Here is a 19344-nt window from a genome sequence, read left to right on the forward strand (position 1 = left end):
GAGGGATTCCCAAATCTCTCTGAGGAAGAAATTCAAATCCTCAAAGTCTCCCTGATATCACACCAAGATATCAGGGAAGAAGAACAGGTGTCCATTGCCGACGTCAAAAGGAGGATTCAGAAGTGTTACCACGAAGATCCTTTGGCTTGGTGGGACAAGAACCAGCTCAAAGCTACCTTAAAAGTTAAAACTGGAAAGGAGCATGAGTTTGTAAGGTTCAGACCTATCCTGATGAACACTCAAGATCAACAGGATATGAGGAGCATAATCAAGGAACATCTTGATTTAAAGTTGATCGAACCAGGGAAGTCGCCTTATAGCAGTCCTGGATTTCTGGTGAGAAATCATGGGGAGATCAAGCGAGGAAAACCGAGATTGGTTATTAATTATAAAGGGATTAATGACATTCTTGAGTTTGACGGATATTTTATCCCAAGCAGAGAACATCTTATCAACTGCATCAGAAGTGCAAAGGTATTCTCAAAGTTCGACTGCAAATCGGGTTTCTACCAGATTCGCATGGAGGAAGGAAGTAAGAAGTTCACAGCCTTCTCAACTCCACAAGGACATTACGTCTGGAATGTCATGCCAATGGGGTTAGCCAACGCGCCTCAGATATTCCAAAGGAAGATGGATAATCTCTTTAAAGATTATTCTTCGTTTATGTTTGTTTATATTGATGACATCCTTATTGCATCAAAAAACATTCATGAACATGTCAAGCATCTGGAGACCTTTGCGGATGTTTGCCAACAAGAAGGACTAGTGCTGTCAGAAAAGAAGGCAGTCATAGCCACCCAGAAGATGGAGTTTCTGGGAATCGAGATCGATGAATCTGGAATCATTCTACAAGATCATATTGTGGAAAAAGTCCAGGGATTTCCGGAGGATCTCAAAGAAAAGAAGCAGCTCCAAAGCTTTCTCGGAGTTGTTAACTTTGCAGGAATGTTTATCAAAAATCTTGCAGAGTACCGGAAAGTCTTCAGTCCATTACTGAAGAAAGATGTTCCATTTATATGGAAAGAGGAGCATCGGGAGGGTATGAAGAAGTTAAAAGAGATTTGTAAAAATCTCCCAAAACTTTCAATACCACAAGATGAGGATGACCTTGTCCTCTATACAGACGCGAGTGATTTCTGGTGGGCAGCCGTGCTTACAAAGATCACCCCTTATGGAGAAGAACCTTGCAGATACTGTAGCGGTCTTTTCTCCGACGACGAAGCTGTGCGATGGCACATCAACGAAAAGGAATTCTTTGCAGTGCGAAAGGCGTTTAAAAAATGGCCGCTTTTCTTACTTGCTAAGAAATTTGTTTTGAAAGTAGATAACACTAACGTTAAAGCTTTCTTAACAAAAAAGATTGAATCTAAGCCTGAAAAATCTAGATTGCTTAGATGGCAAGCCGAATGTCAATATTATGATTATGATATTGTCGTTTTGAAATCTGATCAGAATGTTCTTGCAGATTTCCTTACAAGGGATGGAGCTCCCTGAAGTGGAGGCCATCGAGGCAATACAGGGGCAGCTCTTTGCAAGTCTAGAGCTGCTACAACAAGAATGGCAGAAGTGTGTACTACACACTAAACAAGCGGGAAAGATACAAGCGGCTGACGAAGCCCAAGTATCCAACCAAATCGATGTTTGCTTCATGAAGATGTTCAATCTTCAGGAGGTACTCTACAAGCCGCTCTTGCGCGTTGTCCGTGAAAATCGGGCTAAAGCAATGCTTTCCGTACAGGGCGGATTACTTGTAGCAGGGGATTCAAGTACCCCTAGCACAAGTCCTGAGAGAATGGCTTTACAGCCGGACGCTCGAGGAAAAGATGTTGTTAAGGGGTCACACCCTGAATCAACATGTCAACCCTCCACCTCTGGGGTAAAAGAGGGAGAGATCAATCTTAGGCCGATGACTGGCCAACTTAAGGTTGATACTAATTTTGTTGATATTTCTCCCTCTTGGCAGATTTATCAAAACAGATGGGAGAAACTCATCACGAGGAAGGGCATTAATCCGGGAAATTGCCGGGTTGATGTTGCAGGGAGATACCCTAGGATCTGGACAACTTCGGGAGCTAATCCAGATCACATCAAGGAATGGTATGAGTTTGGGGCTTTGGCCTCAGTTTATACCACTGCTCCAGCCTTCAACGAAATCAAGGGTCTACCCAAGTGGATCCAGAGAACGGTGTTTGAAGCCTGGGAGAACAACGAGTCCCTTAAATGGGGAGACGTTCTGGAACTGTACTTCTTCAGCGCAGCACCAGAACCTGTCGGAAAAGGAGTCTACGAAGCTTTCCATTTCATCAAGCTTCGGAGACCAGATACAGGAGCCTTGAACCGGATCAAAGTTCCTGAATTTCAAGTCCCAATCGCCTCAACATTCACGGAGGAACAAATCTCCACGAGACGAGCATGGGGGCTATGGGTCTGTCTCACAGAGATGGACAAAATGAAGTCCAGATTCAAGTTCTTTCAAAGTTCAGATCTGGGCACGTTCCTGGTTAACACGATGACAGGAACAACAACCGAGTTTGCCGAAAAATCTTTCGAGAAAAAGAGGCAAACGATTTGGGGAAACAGGATAGCGGGGAGCCAGGAGACTCGTCGCAAATTCTGCAATATGGCTCATTCGGGCCAATGGATCGAGAAAATCTGCGATCAATGTTCGTCGCAGAAGGAGCCAGAATTCGGCAAAGGTTTCTTCCCGAAACCTGACAGAAGGAGGTTCCGGTCTGATGAACACGACAAGCATCAGACTCCAAAGGGGAGGACCCCTCGGGCACCAAAAAAGTAAGGTGGCCGACAAAACAAAGTGAATCATGTGATTAACAGCAAGGATCGCACCCACAAAAACGACAAAAGTGGGTAGAATGACAGGAGGACCACTCAGCGCTCCAGGACAAATGTGAGTGGAAAGAAAGCAGCCGGCCCCTACCAGCATTATCACAAAGCGATAAAGCAAGGGCCCAGCACATGTGACAACACCAACAAGTGTCGGCAATAATGGCCAACAAAAGAAGGTGGCTGTCAATTTCAAGCAAGCTGGCCACGAAGACAGCATCCGAGGCCAACCACCAAGCAATAATAGAGGGTATCAAACCTCTATAAAATCACAAGTGCTGGAGAGAAGAAGGACATCAGAAAATTCACAACATTTTCACACACCACTTCCTCTCTCTAGAAATTATCTTTTGTTTTTTTTAAATTCTTGTTTTCAAAGTTTTTCGTTTTAGTTTAGTTTCCTTTTTATTTTATGTACACAAGGATTAGCTACTATGAGTAGCTAAAACAAGTTGTCTCCTCCCTTGGGGAGTATTTTATGAAATAAATTAATTATTATATAATTCCTCTATAAACACTTAGTTTTTGCCCAAATATTCCGGTTTAGTAAAAATATTTTCTTTTCATTTATCAACAAAAACTAGACGTCGAGACACAGTGAAGGAGGGAAACTGATTCCTGAAGGTGACCATTCGGCGAAAGCCGGAACACAGTGAAGGAAGAAGGTTGCAACCATCACTTGCGAGTGGGTGGTTGGACGAAGGCCGAGGAGGCAAGAAGTCCGTAAAACGCGATAAAAGCTCCTGAAGGTGACCAGCCGACGAAAGGTATACTGTTGATTTATGATTTGAATTATTTCGAAGTTGTACGGAAGCATGTTGGGCCTGATTATGATTTAATTACGATAATTTGAACATGAAATGGTTTAATGATGGATTTGTAGAGGATTTGTTAAAGGGTAGTTTTGGCATTAAATTGGAGTTTGGTATGGTTGATATGTGTTTTGTAAAAGTGGGTATTTTTGATAGATAAGTTATGAAGGTGGGTATTTTAAATTTTGACCCTTATTAATAAGGTATATGTCAAAAATACTCATTTTGATTTTTTTTTATTTAAAAAAATCATATATTCTCTCCGTCCACAATTTAATGTTCTACTTGTCTTTAAAAATTTGTCCACAATTTAATGTCCCATTCTGCTTTTTGTACATTTTTACTCTTCTTCTTTTCCTATATTTACTACCCTTTGCCACTAATGGACCCACTTTAAAACACATTTATCATTTTTATATTTTATATTTACTAACTTTATCACTAGTGGATCCACTCACAACACCTTTATCACTTTAGTCAACTACCCTTATATTTCATTCACATCACTTTTTTCAGCTTTATTAGTCTTCGTGCCCACATCAAATTGAGACATTAAATCGTGGACAGAGGGAGTAATATAATTTACCCAATTTTGAATTTTTCAACGGAATTACTCGATTTTTATTAGAGTGGGTCTTTTTAACACATGAAAAGTGGGTGGTTTCAATTTTCACCCATTACTTTAATTCTTTTGATTTAATTCAAAACTATTTTATGTGCTCTGACTAACATATCAATAATTGAGAAATTGTTTCTGAAAAATGGGGGTGTGTTGTGTGTAACTTTTGTTGCATGATAACATTAGGTTGGAAATTTGGTATGAAGAGATGATTTGGAGTAAATGAGCCAAAGTCAGTAGTATTAGTTAAAAATGAGAGTGGATTAAGGCAGAGCTTGTAGCTGATGGCGCTATGTATACTCTATGTATTATCCCCACTAACAACTATAGGTTAACTGCCAAAATGCATATCTGCATAGGCGTGTGTATAATATTTCCGAAAATAATTGGCATGGATGAAAGTTTGCAAGTTGGAGGTGTGGACCAATAATAGAATCATCCCCAATTACTTTGACTAGGTTGTTTCAATTGACTGCCTTCTATTGCTTGATTTACCCTCTTTTCCATTTTATTTGATATAATTGTGTGACAGGGACGAAACATATCATGTGTATACTAAGTTGTCTCTGAGAAAAATGGTCAGTTCTTCTCTCCCATTATAGAGTTGTGCTTCGTGGTTTTTTCCTCCTTCTGACCCCAACATCTCTAACGACTACTACAATCTTGGATTCATGGCTTCGACTACTTGTCCTAGCCAAATGCAATTCAATTCACTTTTATTGATTTAAGGTGCTCCCCCAATTTAATTTGAATGTCTATCAATCATCATACTAAAATAGATTTCAGAGAGTGGACCATGTTGCTGGTAGTGTATTATTCGTTGGTGCTAAACAACAAGAACCTTAATCACATCAAACATTATTGATATTCTTCTTTAGACTTTTTATTTATTCATTTATTCTGCTTTGAAAGGGGTGATAGTCGGTGAAACACCTTCTCTCTGTCAATATAAAAACACTATTTATAATCAGATTCCTAGGAGTGCTTCTGCAATCTCCCATAACTTGTTTCACCCTCCTTCAGCCCTGCCCGCACCCTTTTGTTGCACCCACATTTTTAAACATGTTCCATTTTTGCTTATTTTACTCTAAATTCTTTGCTCCTAAATTTTATGTTAACACTGTTAAATTTATTTTAATATACTAATTGTGATTTTCTTTCTACCTTAATTGTAGCATATCAGCTCTTTGAGCAAAAGAGAGTTATGAGTTATGGACTCTTCAGAGACCCACCACTTGTTTCTTTTTTTTCCTTTTACTTTTCAGGCTCTTCTGCGTAAAATTCAGTACCCCTGCCACAACCACAAGTAGTAATCACTTAGATTTTATTTATTTGTTTATTTTTGTCATGAATCGTCTCTTAATTTGTCTGAACTCAATTAATTGATGTCTTAAAAGTAATACTCCGTTCGAAATTGTTAGGCACTTGGTAGCTCACATTTATGAATAATAAACAACGATGAATTTATCCTACGTTGTTTCATTTAAAATTAAATACGAGACTCGCCTTATATGACTTTCTCTATCCAAAGCAATCTTAGTTATATTTATTTTATTGAAAAAATAAATTAATTTAATTAAAATAATTTAAAAAATTGATTAAATTAGTTGGAACGAAGAAAGCATAAAAAACATACTAAATATAGTAAATATATTAAAAGAAGTACTCCCTCCGTCCGCCAAAAGTATTCCACAATTACTATATTTGGCGTTCGCAAAAAGTATTCCACTTTCCTTTTTAAGCCATGGTCCCACCATCCACCTTTATATTTTATCCTTACAAACACTCTTTATTTACAAAAAAATCCACCCCAAATTCAATCTCAACCACACATCTCATAAAGTGGTGGGATCCTTTCTCCACTACATCAACATCATCACACATTTTATTAAACTCCGTGCCCGGCCAAAGTGGAATACTTTTGGCGGACGGAGGGAGTAATAAGATTGTTATCCCTTTGTATGGGGTTGTGCAGGTTAATATGGTTGGGCGTGGAGTAGTGACCACGTGGCACTTCCCCGTTAATCCGTTATGGCTCTTCAGACACGGTAGAGGAAGTGGGAGTAGAGAGGGGGCCCACCACTCCGCCACCATGTGAACTCCTCCAGAAGCCGCAGTCACACACAAATGCACCATAGTGTACGTATAGGCTGCTGTGTACATCTTTTCTTCTGTGGTCCTAATCCAATGCACAATTCGCATAGGTTAACATGTAATAGTGATATTTCAATCATAATTGGTAGTAGGGGCTCTATTCGTACGTTTTCGTCTACAATTAAATACTCCACAACTAAAAATAATGCATTATTCTCTTAGTTCGTCGGTAAAGAGTGTATCATTTTAATTGAATACGAGATTTAATAAAATAGTTAATAATTTTTAGTTAGTGAAAAAATAATCTTATTATTATTTAAAATGAGTGATTGAAATTGAATAATAGGTGCGCTTTTTTGTAAATAAAAGGTATTTGTAAGGGATGAATGATAAAAAAAAGATGTGGAATTATGTCCCAAAAGGAAAGTGACATACTCTTTGCTGATTCTCAAAATGACAATTGTGACATACTCTTGACGAAGGAAGATAATATAAGAGATCATAGCAATAATATCAATAAAATTGTTTTTAAGTATTTAATACATTAGTATTGTACATGTGCAATGCATGGTACAAATAATTACTATCACTTCATCAAGAGTATACAATAATTATTCAATATGGAGTCCACAACGATATACTCCTACTTTCATTTTTTGGATATAACTTCTTTATCTCTTTTTAATCACTATCAATAATTTATACTCCCTCCGTCCCCGGAATAAGGTCCTCTTTTTTCCTTTTTGGGACGTCCCCCAAATAAGTTCTTCTTTCTTTCTTTCTATTTTTGGACAACTACCCCACCACTAATACTCCCTCCGTCCCACCATTTTAGTCCCTTATTCCATTTTAAGATGTCCCAAAAAGCTAGTCCACTTTTCTAATTAATACTATATAAAAATATTATTTTTACTAAATTAACCTTATTTCATGTTTCACTTAAATGTGAAAATGATGTGTGAAAATAATAAATAAGGGTATAAAAGATAAAAATATAAAAATTAAATACATTTTCTTAATATGTGTGAAAAGTGGGAGGGGACTAAAATGGTGGGACGGAGGGAGTAATACTTTATTTATTCTTACTTTTCACTTTTTCACCACTCCCAATACTAATTATAACACTTTTTCACCTTTTCACCACTCTCAATACTAATTATAATATATTTTTCTCCACTATCAATACACTTTACCATTTTTCCTTAAAACCCGTGCCGTCCCCAAAGAGGAACTTATTTTGGGGACAGAGGGAGTATATGATTCACACTCAATTCAACTATAACCACTCATTTCTATTTAACACATATCTACCAATTATTTTTCTAAGACTCGTGTCCACTAAAAATTGTATACACTTAGTGGACGGGGGTAGTATATAACAACAACAACAATAACAACAACAACAACAACAATAACAATAAAAATAAAGTTATCAAAATAATAATAATAATAATAATAATAATAATAATAATAATAATAATAATAATAATAATAATAATAATAAAATACATGAACTTTCAACAAATTCTGATTTTTCCCATAACCTTTAAATTAAAAAAAAAAATACACAACTTTTCGAGTTATTCTAATTTTTCTCATGGCGACTCTTTTCGAAAAATGAAAGCTGAGGTGACATAATAATACCAACATGAAAAATAACCTAAAATTGGGTGGCACAATAAATTAAAATTGACGCCTCACGTTTTCTCACAAAAAAAGAAAAAAGAAAAACAAAAATAACTTGAGTCCAAATTTTGGACTCACGTTTAACTCCAAATTTTGATATCAAAAAACCTAAGTTAAGCCCTAAATCTTCTCCTCTCTCACGTTTAATTGTTGCGATTCTTTCTTTATCTGTGAATATTTCTTGGGTTGGTGCAGTTTATTATTTTTGCTAGTGTGCAATTCTTCTTTGTCTACGAATATTCGTCTTGGAACCAAGTGTTGTGAAAGTTCAGAACAGAAGTAGTTGTGGGTAGCAATTGTGCACTCATGGGAAACATGTATGACTGTTAATTGAATTATCGATTGATTTTATTCTGTTTATTTCTAGGGTTTGGGGCGTGTCGCTTTTCAAATAGGGTATAAATATGATATGATTTGAATTATTTACAGTTTCTTTTGAAATAGGGTATAAATATGATATGGTTTACCGATTGCAATTTAATTAGAGTAAATTTGATTTTTTGCAATGACAGATTTGCTATTTTTATGCACCATAGTGATCGATTTGAAGAAATTGATACGAGAGATTGTTATGTTGGGGGATAGTACAGTAGGGATGCATGATCTAGACCCTGATACTTTTGGGTACTTTGATGATAAGGATTTAGTTGAAAATTTAGGATATAGTTCCACGATAAAATTGTGGCACAGGATCCCTAGTTCTGACTCTTAAGCACTTCATATGTACGTTGATGGGGGAATTAAAAATGGAGAGGGTACTGAGCTGTCTAATCTTGATGTGCTTATTGTTGATGTACCTATTGGAGAGGCATTTTCTGAACATGTTGAGATAATACAAGATAATTCTTTTGGGAATAATGAATCTGATAATGAAAATGATGAGGGTTTAGATGGATATTATTGTAGTGAAGATGATTTAGATTATGTCACATCTTATGAAAAATCTTCAAATTCTGATGACACTCTACGTGAACTTGAATTAGGCTCGGGGCATGAGAAATACATTCAGAGTAAGAAAAAGATCAGAATTAAACCAAAGATATTTGACCTTATTGACATTCTTGATGGATTTGAGAAATTGAATGAAGGTAACATATATGAGTACGAAGCCTCTGACGATGATGTTAGAAATGGATGAGGATGCCATAACAGTTAACTCTAGAAAAAAAAAAGAATATATATGATCCAAAATGTGATCATAAGGAACTAGTTATTCAACTTGGCTTGCGGTTTGAAGATGGTTGGGAGTGTAGGAGTGGTCTTAGGACTTGGGCTGTTGAAAATGGTCGATTTATCCAATTTAAGAGAGTTTCTGACACTCAATGTGAGGCAAGATGCTGCAGATCTCAATGTCCTAGCAAAATGCAAAATACATCATTTTAATCCTCAACTCCATCCTTTTGAGGTTCATCTCCATTTCTTTAGTCAATGCCTTCGACTCTACAACATCTGCACGAGATTCGTCGAATGCCTTCAATTCTGTTGAACCTCTAACTCTATCGTAATTCACATCGTCCATCAAGCTTCGACTTGCATTTTCTCCTTGCCTTATCTCTCTCGGTGAAATTTCATTTTCAAAAAATAAACTTTGTAGTGCGTGGTCAATTCCGGGTTAATCCACTCCTGAAAACCATAATCGTCCCACTACATGAAATAAAAAAATCACGAATCAAAAAATAGAAATAACAAAAAAAAAATAGAATCAAAATATATCGTTCTGTGTCAACAATAAGCATATCTTCGCTCTAGGTTTTGCGTCATTTGGGAATTTGAGGATGAGCGTGAGTTGTGACCCATGGACATTGCTATCTTGATTTGCTGGATTTCGTTGTTGGATTTGATGGGTTTGTTGCTAGATGAGCAAATTCATTGCTGGATTTGTTGTGGAAACGCAGATCTGTTTAGCATGAGTTGTTGGATTTTGAGAGCCCTAATTTTCCAACTCAACTTCTATTTGAAAGTTCTTCAGAATTAGAAAAAATCGAAAGATTATGTACTTCCTCCATCCACCAAAAGTATGACACTTTTGGGGGAGACGGATTTTAAGAAAATTGGTGATAATTTTTATGTAGTGGAGAAATGGTCCCACCAGAATTTGAAATGAGTGATTGAGAGATTGAATTAAAGATGATTTTTTTTTTTTTGTAAATAAGGGATGTTTGTAAGTTGTTTAAGGACTTATAAGCTCCTCCAAAGTGTTTGGCAAAATAAGCTCCTAAATAGCTTATAAGCTGTAAAATTAAGGTCTTAGAGCTTAAAGCTTTCCAAAAAAGATATCATTCTAATTTAATTTTTCTTCGATTTTCTCTCACTAACTAAAAATTCTATTTCTAGCTTATAAGCTAAATTACCCGATCACTTTGACAACTTATAAGCTCTTAAGAAATTAAATCTTATAAGCTATGAGAGCTTATAAGCTCTTTAAAATAAGTTTAGCCAAACACCCTCTTAATCACAATAAAAAAGAAAAAAATGCCTAAAGAAAGAGAAAGATGTAAGCGACTTTAACTATGGAGAAATAGTTCACAGTAAGAGAGAGAGAGAGAGAGAGAGAGAGATCATGAATTGAAATGAAAAGTGAAGAAATATATGTTGACTAATTTTTAAATTTTAATTTTAGGGGTAAATTTGTATTTTTGCATAAAAACTAGCCAATTTTTAAAGTTTTTATTTGATAGGCTAATTTTTTATTATAAAAAAATGTCCAATTCACGGAACCCTCCTCCCTAAATTTCACGGCCCCTCTCTTCTCTGATGGGCAGCAGCTTGACGTGAATTCGTCGTCGCCGTCGCTCTGCCACCGTACAATTAGTAGAGGTCTTTCGACCTCCACCGCCCGCACCTCCTTCTTTTCCCCTCACTGAACCGCCAGCAGTCAACAAGACCGTTGTCGCCTTCGCGATTGTCATCGTCAACAGCCCCATTTACCTCTCTATTCCAACGGCGAACAGCGAGAATCACTGCCCCTCTTCTCCTTCGGTCCGACAGCAATAGCCATTGCCGCCGCTTTCCCTAGCTTCATACTCCTCTGAGCCCCGACTAAACTCATCAAGAACAACAACAATTTCTCCCAAAACTCTCTCTCACACACACAATAGCAAGGTTTTTTTTTTTTTTTTTTTTTTTGCAAGCTTTGTTGTTTAGGCCTTTGCCAGTTGATGTTGGGAGGTGCACTTGCATTATAGTGAAGGAATCATCTCCAAATGGATTTGATGGTGGAATTGGTCGACTTTATACACCAGTGTAAGACTTCTTTGTTTTAGTCCTTCATTTTGCAGCCTTTTCAAAATTCATGAATATAACTGGGCTTGGTAGGAGGGTAAGCGGCGGTAAAACCGCAAACTTGTAGTGGCGCATCACCGGAGGTCAAGAGGGAGATCGAAGTTCGTAGTTGCTCAAAATGCAAGAGGCATTCTGGCTCCACCAGGAGATAGTTTGATAGAGGGTAAAATTGTAACTTCGAAATGTTATATGGAATACAACCATGTCTACCAAACACGCGGATCAGTTTTTCCACATACCTAAATTACCTACCAAATACCAAGTTAAATTACATGGGTTTCATTTTTTGCCATGAGCCTTCTAGTTACTAATTATTATTCCTTAACCGACATAGTTTTCAAACACCCATAAGAGCTTGTAAATTGTCTAAGTAGTAGATAAGTGAACATATAAATTCGATGGAGCATTGTCAGTTAAAGAGAAGAAATTCTAACTAAAGTAAAAATAAATGAAAAAGGATATATAATGAAAATAATAGATTATAATAGAACTATTTTATAATATATTTGTTGCTTATAAACTTATAAAAAGATAATTTTTTTTATAGAACTATAAACTAATGGAGCTTGTTTTATCTTTATAAGCTGTTTTATAAAGAACATATTTTAAAAAGTTTATAAGTTCAATTAAACTTTTTTCTAAGTTGCATTGAAAATTGTATATTCTCTCCTTTTATCTTATGTGCACAATTAAAAATTGAATTTTAACTCTAAATAAATGTCTCATTTCAAAATTTTATAATAAAATAAACATAACTTCTCATTTTATCCTTTTATTAATGACAAATTATTTGCCTCGTAAATTTTATGGGCCCACGATAAATTGGAGTATGAAAGAAAAATTGGAGAATGGGGAGCAGTTCCTCCCATGCAAAAGTTTGTAAAGTGTGTACTTTCCACATACACGATAAATGTTGTGTGAACCAAGGATACAGGGTTTAAAAAATATTATAAAATGTATATAAAGTGAAGAAAAAATCTTATTAAAATTAATTTATTAGATAATTAATGAATAGTTTGTGAGATAATTTTTGTGTAATTGTATGAACGTGGGTGAAAATATAAGGGTATGTGTACTAAAATTAAAAGATTCAACTTATTCTGACAACGAAGGTGTAACTCAGTTGATAAGATGCTTTCACTTCAACTAATAAATCGAGAGTTTGAGTCACCAAAGAGAAAATTGAAAAATCATTATATTGATCATTTGAAATTAAAATTAAAGAAAAAAAAAACTTAATCACTTATTGTAATGAAAAGAGCATTATCTAATCTTCATATAAATTTATAGAATTTGCACATCGTGTAATGCATGATAAATATTTTTATATATGTATAAAGTTGATAATAACTCAATTATTATATTTATAAATATAATAAAAAATTAATTTTAATTGAATATATTTGAGTTGAATATTAAAAAAAATTCACAATAATAAAATTAATATTACGAAAAGGAAAAAAAAGTTAACAAATGAAAAAAATAAAAAAGAATTTAAAATAGATTTATTCAAAAAAAAAGACGAGAGATGAGAGAATGCATTAAATTTTAATCTTTAAATAAATATAACTTCTACATTTTAAATTAAATATATACATAAATATATCAAATTAAAGCTTTTATCGTTATCTTTAATTTGATATGCATATTAAATATTTTATAATTAGTTGAATTTCACAATTTTTAGAAAGAAATAAAACAAAAAAATAAATAAATAAGGAAAAAAAAATATACTCCCTCCGTCCATCAAATAAACTCATATTTGCCCTTAAATATTGTCCATGAAATAAACTCATACTTTACTTTTTGGACAATGATACCCTATTTTATTTTCTACCTTTACTACCATTTACTATTTATGGGCCCACCCCACAACACCTTTATCACTTTTTTATATTCTATATTTACTACTCCCTCCGTCCCAATAAATGTGGCCCCTTTCTATCGGGCACGAAGATAAGAAGAAGATGGTTATGTTTAATTAATTGTTGTCCATTATAATTAATGATTTTCCTGCACCCTAATTTCTTCTTCTTCTTCAACCTAACATCTCAATGTATTGCGACGGAAACGGTGACGGCGCCGGCCCTGATGCCGCCGGCAATCACCCCTCACCCAAACCGAACTTCACCTCCCTCTTTCTCTCTCCCCCGTCCACGCAGATCCAGGTCTGGATGTTGCAATTGAGAAATGAAAAAAGAAAAACAAAGTTTGGATGTTGGAGATCCAGGTCTAGGCTTTCGAAAAAATGAAGATGCAAAGTGCTTTGAAGATACAGGTGATGTCGATGCGCAGTGGAGAACCTCTGCGGCGGGAACGGAGGCTTCATCAAACGACGACAGCTTAAATGTAGGAGTTGTGGTCACCGAAAATGGGGCAGAGAACTTCTGCGACAACGGAGCCTTCAAAGAGAGAGAGAGAGAGATTTGCTTCAGTAAATAAATGAGGGGAAGAAGGGGGCGCCGGCGGTCGTGGCTGACGGCGGAGCGAGAGGGAGAGAACAGAGGCCGGGAGGGGGGGTCAGGAGGCGGGGCGAGAGAGAGAGAGCAAAGGCGGGGCAGCGAGGGTAAGAGGGTGGGGGGTAAGGGGTTGGGCGGCAGGGGTAAAGGGGTGAGTTTTGTGTGTGTGAGTTTATTTAGTTAGGGTTTAGGTTTAGTTATACATTTTAATTAGATTAATTAATTAGATTTAATTAAAGTAAATATTTTCATTTTAAGAAAGTGGCCACTTTTAATGGGATAAACCAAAATGGAAAGGAGGCCACATTTATTAGGACGGTGGGAGTACCTTTTACTACTTATGGCCCCACCTCACAACACATTTATCACTTTTATATTCTATATTTATTACTGTGTACTACCTATAGGCCCACCTCACATCACATTTATCATTTTTGTCAAGTACCCTTTTATTTCAATCATAGATTCATAATATCTTTATCAGATTTCCTAGTTTTCGTGCCGATCATCAAATGAGAGTTTATTTCATGGACATATGGAGTATACTTTAAAAATAAATCTTCAATTTTGTTATAATTACAATATTATTGCTCAATTCTAAAATCAATTTAAAATTAGAAAATACATTTTTAATATATTCTCGATTACAATCCAAGTCCTGCGGTTCTGATATTCAACTAGCATTTTGGCCTGTTGAACTTGAGACGTCGCTACCCCATCTTCTCTCTCCATGAATTTACTCTTTTTCTCTTGAAAATGAATTGGATTTATAGACCTAAAAAATTATTGTATAATTGTAAAATTTTATGGCGTTCAGGGACGGAGCCAGGAATTTTATATAGGGAGAGAATTTTTTTCAAAATTCAAAATATAAAAACTTGATATATATTTAATATTAATGCATAATACTCCCTCCGTCCACTAATTGAGTATTTATATTTCTATTTTGGTTCATCCACCAAATGAATATCCATTTCCTTTTTTAGTAGGTGTACCCGACACAACTCACTCACAATAAAAATAAGACCCTTATTTCACTCACACACATTTAATTAATATGTTAAAACTCATGTCTTCCCCAAATATATACTCATTTGATGGACGAAAGAAGTAATATTTTCGCACAATTTATACATATTTTATACACGAACATTTTAAAAATATATAAAGATAAATTATCTGGTAATAATTACTAAAACAACTAATTTCAAATTTGATCAATTACATAGAAATGGAGGAATAAATACATAAGTTTAATATTCTAGTTTAGATTTGTGCAACTAATTTCAACTTTGACAATATAATTTTAGTAACTAATATGCATTTCTCACTTAATAAATTCAATATTGTCACTGATATCCACCATATTTAATCACATAAAATTCCAAACAAAATCACTTTTTCTTCTCCAAATTAAATCCTCTTATCATTGTTATCCATCCAAAGATATAGTGGGTTATTTAGTTAAGTAAAACCCAGTCTATTTACATTGAGTTTTAATAATTTGAAACTGAACTTGAATAATAATTTTATAAATTGGTTAATATTACGTCGTGGTCTAATAATTAGTCTTATATATGTATATATATTTTAACTACAAAAAATTATAAACATTTATAATATGTAGCAGTACGGGTGCGGTTATAGTGAGAACCACACTTATCATGAGAACATAAGAACCATTAAAATCAATGCATCTACTATATAAATTAATGCATTCGCTATTAAATTTAATGCATCCGAAAATAATAAATTTTTTGCTCCCTTCAGGATTCGAACCCAGGATCTGCATTCATCCACCAAGATGATACATCCACCGTAGATCTTGATGATCGAATAGTTTAAAATGATTCTCTGTTCTAATTTTATTTAGTGGTTCTTATTTGAACCTCTCCCGTAGTAGTACATATATATATATATATATATATATATATATATATATATATAAACAAGCTAGAAAATTTGAGGGGCTGTCCACCACCACCTGCCTTCCCCCTAGTTTCGTCTTTGATTTGCGTTCAAACGTGTCACACGGATAGACATAATATTAATTAATAATTTATATAATCAGACATAAAATGAAAAAGGCCAAGATCATAAAGTCTCCAACTCTTTAAAATATTATACCGTGCAAACCTCCAGCAACCCGTGCAAAATCGGTGATAATAAAGAGCTTAATTGTTGCAATTTGGCAGCAACAAAATTAAGCTAAGCTCGGCATTACCATCCATGGCTGACAGTGGAGCTCTGATGCACAACGCAATTAATGAAATATATATATATATATATTTTTGAGTAATTAGGTGGCATTAATACAAGCGCAAAGCGCTAAACTTTATTTATGATGCATCATAATTAAGTAGTATATATTTTGTAGTGTAATCAAGAAAGAGGAGACCTCTGGGGCGCCCCTTTTCTTCTGCTGCCGAAAGATAGCATCAGAAATCCTCCGTTTTTGTTGGAGCGATCGGAGCAGCCGCCCACGTCAACCCTCAAGTCTTCAAATTGAGAGATGGCGAAATCGGAGTGCTCGAATTTGAACAAGATTCCTGAAAGATCCTGCCCTTGGTAAACCATGTAATCCACCTGCATTATAAATGATTAATGAGCATGGAAAAATACTCGTATTAATAGAGAAATTAGTGTAGAGTGGACCTTGCAAGAGAGAGAACAGAAATGGAATGGGTCCTGAAGAATTCTGTCGCAGGTGAAACAAGAATTGGCAGCAGAGCCCTTGCAAGATCTGGATTGCGCCCTCTCATTCAAGAATATCACTTTCGCACTATTTATCGTGTACGGCTGCAACAATTCATTACCAACACTAATTCATCAACAGTAACATGCTACCCACGTTTCCAACAAATCTAAAAAGTTCTCTTTTTTTAAGCCATACCTGAATGTAAGAACAGTCGATGAGCTTTTCGAGGTCGTCCAATCTAATCACATCTTGGTAAACATATCTCCTTACCTGCCCTCATCATCGTATTCAACTAAATCAATCTCAACATTAATTAATTAATTATGCATTTCCTAAAACAAATTAATTACAAACAGTAGACAATTTAAATGTAGGCAACTAAGTTGTTGGGATGAAAATAAAAAATACTAGTAAAAAAAGGGGGGAAATGCGGACAAAATAGAGAAAGGGAGTCAAAGAGTGGTTTTGAATGAAAGCAACAGGTGAAGAAAATGGATAGTAAACAGGCCTTCTAAATATGGGTATAAAAACAAGTGTTTAAAGTCGTTGGCAACATGTCCTAGTACTCTTCTTACAGAAATTGCAACACATTTATGATACCCCAATTAAAAACGTGTAATAACAAAACAGTACCTCTCTAACCTAAATTTCGTACCCCTCTAATTACTAGCTCCTTCCAAACTTATCAAAAACATATATATTGTACATACACTTAAGGAGACCCTTCTATTCCCAATTGCTTACCTTATCTTGTATTTCAGCCGTTGGATCCATTCATTTTACAAGCCTTAAGGGACCATTCTATAATTAAAATACTACCATTCCGTACGTTCTCTCTATTTTATTTTTATCAATTTATTTATGCTCATCCTCCAATTAATTCTCTAAATTGGAGCTAATATGCTTTTCCAGTTACATGCTGAAATAATCGAACAATTCTGTGGAATTATGAAGAATTTTTAACAGAAAGCAACTTAATTAATTAATTTAGGAATGAATTGGAAGGCAGAATGAGAAATGAATTATATTACCTGGAGTAGAGGGTGGGAGGGGTGATGAGAGAGAAGGCAGTGAGGGCAAAAACTCTGGCAACAATTCAAGCAGAAAATGTTCTTTTCGTTCTTCCTGCAATTCTCGTGGACCCCACAAGCAGCGAAGAATGACTCCGCCATTAAACCTTGCAGCCATGCAGGCTTCGCCACCACCTCCTCTTCTTCTTCTTCTTCTTCTTCCTCCTCTTCTCTCTCTCTCATCATCTCTTTCTCTCTCTCTCACACACACAACACGCAGTCACACTGAATGAGAGCAAATTAAACAAGAGGAAATAATAGTGGGTGGGTGGGTGGCTGGGGTGTGTGCTGAAATTGCCTAATTATATACTAGTACGTGTGTACAAAGGGTTTGAGACCTGCTTTCTAATTTTTTTACTTCCACACTTATATCCTGCTGCTAAATGGATGGTACCAATATATTCTACTACTACTATTTTTTATTCAAACTAAGCTCCAACTCACACTCATGTTTCCTCAATAATCTTATATATATATATATCTTCTACCTCACCATGTCTTGTGATGGTATTAATGCATATATATTGTTCAATTCAGAATTCAAACACTAGTAGTACTATTTATATTTCAAAAATCTTGGGTGTCAATAATTTAGATGGAAACTGTCATGAAATTTGCAGTATGCTATCATAATAGAACATCTTGGATAAGTAGTTTTGTCTAATTTAATTTTTATTTGGAGGGAATGAGATAATATATATAGCTGATATTCAATTGCTCGAATTTGAATTGTTTCGAAATTGAATTGACTCGAAATTATGTTTATCATAGGAAATAGGCCAAGACTCGTACTCCATGATTAATCTTACATGACATTATCTCAAAATTAAAAATCGGCCATATCTATTCAACCAAATAAGGTAGTAATCTTATATCTATATTGATATAGAAATAATTTTGGGCATAAAATATAGATTGTCTATTACTCCATTCGTCCATAAAAAATAGTCCTAAAGGTGGACGACACGAATTTTAATAAAAATAGTTATTGTATTGTGAGTGAAGAAAGAGACCAACTTAAAAGTAGTGTTTATAGCAATAATTAATTGTATTGTGAGTGGAGAATGTGACTTACATTGTGATAAAAAGTTTTCAAAAATGGAAAATGACTAATTTTAGTGGACATCCCAAAATAGAAAAAATGGACTATTTTTTTGTGGACGGATGGAGAATATTCCTATTATATACTAGTATTACTTTCTCCATACTACTATTACTTTCTTCGTTCCATAACAAGTGTCATATTTTTCTTTTTGCATTGTCCCACAATAACTGTATTCTTTCTAAAATAAGAAAGTGAGCTCCACCATATTTTACCTTTCTACCTTTTAATCATCTTCACTTTAATTCTATTCTTCTCACAAAATAAAAGTGTGCTCCACCACTTTTTATCTTGTTACCCTTTAATCATACTCACCTAAATTCCCGTGCCGAAACAAACTAGGAGACTTGCTATGGGACGGAGGGAATGTATACTTAGAATAATAAATTAATTTATTAGACAAAAATATATTAATTAATTAAATTACATTATCCAAAATCTCTTAATTTTTCTGCTCGTGAAGCAGGCATGCGCTCGGCTCACGCAAGCCCATTGCCATTGCTGAGCCCTGTTAGTGCGTGTTGGGCATGGAAATGCGCACCGAATGCAGAGGGGGGAGAATGTGCATGTGATATACGCACCAATAATAGAAAAAAGTTACTATTTTTTCAATCGATTTTTTTTATATATATAAAAACCGTTTAAAACTTAAGGTTTTAATTTTAATTATAACTAAATATA

The 19344-nt window shown here is 35.0% G+C and overlaps 1 protein-coding gene across 1 annotated transcript; it reads right to left on the minus strand.

Moving 5' to 3' along the window:
* Positions 1-16056: 16056 nt before the first annotated feature.
* Positions 16057-17995, minus strand: LOC131026256 (protein RGF1 INDUCIBLE TRANSCRIPTION FACTOR 1). The gene is made up of 4 exons (XM_057956054.1): positions 17523-17995; positions 16687-16761; positions 16449-16592; positions 16057-16379 (listed from the first exon to the last, which is right to left on the minus strand). Exons 1-4 carry the CDS (start codon positions 17745-17747, stop codon positions 16176-16178), a joined length of 648 nt encoding a protein of 215 aa, XP_057812037.1. The 5' UTR covers positions 17748-17995; the 3' UTR covers positions 16057-16175.
* Positions 17996-19344: the final 1349 nt, after the last annotated feature.

The sequence above is a fragment of the Salvia miltiorrhiza genome, chromosome 5 (genome assembly GCF_028751815.1).
Source record: "Salvia miltiorrhiza cultivar Shanhuang (shh) chromosome 5, IMPLAD_Smil_shh, whole genome shotgun sequence".
NCBI lineage: Eukaryota > Viridiplantae > Streptophyta > Magnoliopsida > Lamiales > Lamiaceae > Salvia > Salvia miltiorrhiza.

What these genes read in the sequence shown, in the direction of transcription:
- LOC131026256 (XM_057956054.1), bottom strand. Translation starts at nt 17,747, where the DNA reads ATGATGAGAGAGAGAGAAGAGGAGGAAGAAGAAGAAGAAGAAGAAGAG. An exon ending in CCTCCCACCCTCTACTCCAG is followed by an intron (nt 16,762 to 17,522) that starts GTAATATAATTC and finishes TGATGAGGGCAG; the next exon opens with GTAAGGAGATATGTTTACCA. An exon ending in TCTGTTCTCTCTCTTGCAAG is followed by an intron (nt 16,380 to 16,448) that starts GTCCACTCTACA and finishes TTTATAATGCAG; the next exon opens with GTGGATTACATGGTTTACCA.